The sequence below is a fragment of the Larimichthys crocea genome, chromosome XV (genome assembly GCF_000972845.2).
Source record: "Larimichthys crocea isolate SSNF chromosome XV, L_crocea_2.0, whole genome shotgun sequence".
Taxonomy (NCBI): Eukaryota; Metazoa; Chordata; class Actinopteri; family Sciaenidae; genus Larimichthys; species Larimichthys crocea.
Window position 1 is genome coordinate 18,474,309 of NC_040025.1, and position 4,751 is coordinate 18,479,059.

At 39.3% G+C, this 4,751-nt stretch overlaps 1 protein-coding gene across 1 annotated transcript in view; it reads left to right on the forward strand.

Moving 5' to 3' along the window:
• The window catches only part of pgd (phosphogluconate dehydrogenase), a 7,167-nt gene extending 5,713 nt beyond the window's left edge, over positions 1-1,454 (forward strand). Inside the window, exons 12-13 of the mRNA XM_010731458.3 lie at positions 231-353; positions 645-1,454. Coding sequence (XP_010729760.1) covers positions 231-353; positions 645-764 — 243 coding nt within the window. The 3' untranslated portion in view covers positions 765-1,454. The remainder of the gene's footprint in view (positions 1-230; positions 354-644) is intronic.
• Positions 1,455-4,751: the final 3,297 nt, after the last annotated feature.

Here is a 4,751-nt window from a genome sequence, read left to right on the forward strand (position 1 = left end):
TTTAAAGAAAGGACTGTGGGTTTATTTATTGTTTATACATCATCCAAACTGTCCAAACCCAAAACCAATCATAAAAAAACAGCCAGACCTGAGTCAACCCAAAAAGAGTGAAAACGTCTCTACCCTATCTTCTCAAAAAACACTCAATGAGTCCACTCAGGGGGGTCTTGACTTCACGCTATATTACATTAGCTCCTGGTTCAAACTCTCTTTTTTTTCTTTTCTTTTAGGAGTCATGGCGCAGAGCAATCAGCACCGGAGTCCTGCATGGCATCCCTATGCCCTGTTTCACCACAGCTCTGTCCTTCTATGATGGTTACAGACACGACAAGCTGCCAGCCAACCTCATCCAGGTAAGACAACAGTAGATGCTGCAGAGTCCACTGAGCATATGGTGTGGAGGTATATCAGATTTAAAAAGATCACGTGTAGCTGGCGTTTGTGTGTGTGTGTGTGTTTGTGTTGGGCTTTAAGAGGTTTAAGACCTTAACAGGATACTACTGCGTGTGTTTAACTACGTTACTTATCTGTCTTTGGACAAACACAAGTAGTTTGTCAGATGTTTCAGTGGTTTGCTATTTGTAAATGAAATGAATCTCTGTGTGGTTGTCAGAGGTTGTAAACGTGGGGTTTTGTTATTGTAGGCCCAGAGGGACTACTTTGGAGCCCACACATACGAACTGCTGTCAAAGCCCGGTCATTTCGTCCACACCAACTGGACAGGCACAGGAGGGAATGTCTCCTCTTCATCCTACAATGCTTAAGGATCATCTTCACATCACCCTACAGAAAGACGAGGACCAGGGGAAGTTATCAGTGAGAGAAGGAATCCATGTTACACATTCCATATTTAAAACAATATTCAAGACCCAGCCACCCCAACATCTACCTTAATCCAACTTTTTACTCATCTCAAAGACATGTCATGACTGTTTGTTACAGTTTACAAGTTTGTTTTTATTTATCATGAAGTGGAATCATAGATTATGTGTGTTGTGTTGACTCCATCTGGATGCTATTGATATTACCCTGGCTGTCAGGCTAATGTTCACCTGTCATGTTCGGCCCAAAGTGCACTGTGTTAACACTGGATTAAGGTGGACTGTTGCACTGTACCATGTTAGGCTAAATAAAGATTTCAATCCCTTTATAATTAGCTTCTATGGTTCTTACTCACTGAGTGCTGTAAACAGGACTGAGTTGTGTTTGTGTGTGGTGCTAAATTAGGAAGCAAATGATATAAGTTGGTCTATAGGCAAGATAGTCAGTCTAGTGACACTGATCTATTGACTGTGTATAAATACACGTCTGAAGTGTGAATATATATACACTGCATATTAAAATATGATACCATTCTACAAGATGTAAAGTGGACTAGGAATAAATTGGTTATTTCAGCGACTGAAAATATAGTTTTAATCTGTTTCAAAATTAAATTGATGACAGTGATGGAACATTTGTGCCACATTTCTTTCTTTGGAGTTCAGTGGCCTTTCAGAAAATATATATATATATATTTTTTTTAGGATTAAATTTTAATCAAGTTTTAAGCTACCTAAACCAGAAAATTCCAGACTCTCAGAGCCTTTTTTTCTGAATTGTTTGTAAATGTAATTGGGGAAAAAAAAAAGATTTCAAATATTAAAAGATTTTGTTTACATGAATGATTGTGTAAACAAAATACCCGATCATGTTGAAAATTAAGCATTTTTAGTATAGTATAGAGTATATTCTGATTCATGCATATTCCTAACGTCTGGAATAAACCATTTTCTAAACTTTGAAGATTATGTACAGTTGAAACCAGAAGTTTACCTACACTGTGTAAAAAGACACATATGCTTTTTTTTCTCACTGTCTGACATGAAATCAGAAATCACTTTTCCTGTTCTGGTCCGCTAGGATTACCAAAATTTTCATTAGTATTTTGTACCATTGCCTTTAAACTGATTGACTTGGGCCGACGTTTTGGATATCCATTCACAGACTTCTCACAATAGTTGCCAGGAATTTTGGCCCATTCCTCCTGACAGAACTGGAACCAAGTTTGTAGGCCGCCTGCTCGCACATGCCTTTTCAGCTCTCCCATAAATTTTAAATAGGATTGAGATCAGGGCTTTGTGATGTCACAGCAAAACTTGACTTTGTTATCTTAAGCCATTTTGTACCAGTTTGGCAGTATGCTTGTCGTCTTGTCATTTGGAAGACCCATTTGCGCCCAAGCTTTAACTTCCTGGCTGAGTCTTGGATGTTGCTTCGTATTTCCACATACTGTTCTTTCTCATGATGCCATTTTGTGAAGTGCACTAGTCCCTCCTGCAGCAAAACAACCCCACAACATGGTGCTGCCACCCCCGTATTTCACAGTTGGGATGGTGTTCTCAGGCTTGCAAGCTTCCCCTTTTTCCTCCAAACTAACGATGGTCATTATGGCCAAACAGTTCGATTTTAGTTTGTCAGACTACAGGACATGTCTCCAAAAATTAAGTCTTTGTCCCTGTGTGCATTTGCAAACTGTAATCTGGCTTTTTTATGTTTCTTTTGGAGTAATGGCTTCTTCCTGGCAGAGTGCCTTTCAGCCCATGTCGTACAGTACTCGTTTCACTGTGGATAATGACACACTCTTGCCAGCATCAGCCAAAATCTTCACAGGTCTTTTGCTTTTGTTCCTGGTTGATATGCACATTTCAGACCAAAGCAGTTCATCTCTGGGACACAGAACCAGTCTCCTTTCTGGCGGTATGATGGCTGGACATTCCCATGGTGTTTATACTTGCGTATAATTGTTTGAACAGATGAACGTGGCACCTTCAGGCATCTGGAAATTGCACCCAAGGATGAACCAGACTTGTGCAAGTCCACAATTCTCTTTCTGATATCTTGGCTGATTCTTTTGATTCTCCATAATGTTACACAAAGAAGCAGTGTGTTTCAGGTGTGCCTTAAATACATCCACAGGTGTGTCTCTAATTAACTTAAATGTTGTCAATAAACTATCAGAAGCTTCCAAACACATGACATCATCTCTGGGCTTTCCCAATTGTTTAAAGGCATAGTAATCTTGTGATAAACTTCTGACTTTGAAGAAAGTAATAAAAAGTAAAAAATCCTTCTCTCATTATTCTGCCATTATAGCAAATAGAAATAATTTTTGTAATCCTAGCGGACCTAGAACAGGAAAAGTGAAAAAAAGAATATGTGTCTTTTTTACAGTGTATGTAAACTTCTGGTTTCAAATGTATGTACCTTGACAAAGAGGATATCCAGTCTTTAAGTTAAAAACACACTCCTCTTTGCCCCGTGACCTTTCCACTACATTTAACTGAAATCTGTAATCAGGGTTTTGATATGTCTGACTAATAAAGAGGACTGTAAACATTGACCTTGGTGATGGGTTTACTGTATGCTGAACCATTTCATGTGTTATCCTGACCGTCATTGTCCAGCAGGTGGCTCAAAGATCCTGGCACATGTTTCTTTATGCACAGTGATAATTCATTAGAATTCAACTAAAATCTTGTTTTATACAACAGCGACACATTGACAGCTTTGGTCACATTAAGGTAAGAGGGGTGGAATAACTTAAGACCCATTAATGCAGAAAAAATACAATACAAAATACATCAATTAACCCCTTCATGAATTTCTTAACCTGAAGGATGCTGTAGTATTGGATTAAATTACGTTTCAAGAATAAAAAAACAACACCACAGTCTTAAGATTACAAACAGTCAGTAGTCTCTGTATCCTGGTGTAGTCCTGTCTCCAGTATATAGTACGATACAAGTCTATATAATGTTTGGTCACAGTAGCAGCAGTAGATGGAAATAGTTGAAGCTGAGATGTATCCTGCATAAGAGAAGTACTTCGGGTCATAAATGATTCAAACAACAGAAAAGAAAGAAAATTTTGTCTTCAAGCTGAATGTTAATTTGTTCATCTGGCATTTCCCCAATATTAATCTTTTTTTTAAATGTGCAACAGTGGATAGTTTTATGCCTGAGGCTTCTAACACTCATTAGATGAAACCTGAAGTTTAAGGAGGAAATCAACCTGTGCTGAGGGGTCATGAGCAGGTAAGCTTCATGAGTGCTTGTCAACCTGTAAGTGTTAAGGTGTTGACCATGAGCCTCAGTGTCCTGATCCACATGCAGTGAACTATTGTTGTATGTCATTCTTCATATTTACTATCATACCTACACTTGTGTTCTAGTAGAGTCATAAAAGGCCCCAAAAACGTATACTTGGTTGATAAAAAGGGTAAACTCGGTTAGTAACCTCACAGTGATGAAGGTCAGTTTAGGCAAGGATTAGGTTCTGGTGGAGCAATTTTATGAAACCAAAAGGAATAACACATTTTGACACTTGTTTGTCTGTTGTCTGGGCACGAGCTGAAATAAACAGTGCTGCTTTCACCCCCACAGCCAGTGAGGGAGGTTGTATCTGACAGGAGTGTGTCACAGCTGCTGTTACACCTGCTGCTAAACAGAAAACAAAAGCTCACCTCCGTGCACCTGTGCTGTGATACCTCTGGTGATTGCCAGGTTGATGTTTATGTCAAGCTTCTATTCAAACCGTCGCGGGACGCTTCAAAGACCTCCTTGTTTCACACCTCATTCAGAGCTCTGGTCCTGAAGGAGAACAACAATATAAACACTGCCATTCAAACACTACAATGCATTTTAAACAGCCTGAACCAGGCTCCTGCTCTACTGGCACCATGACAGGGGGTTTAGTTGATTACCCCAGAC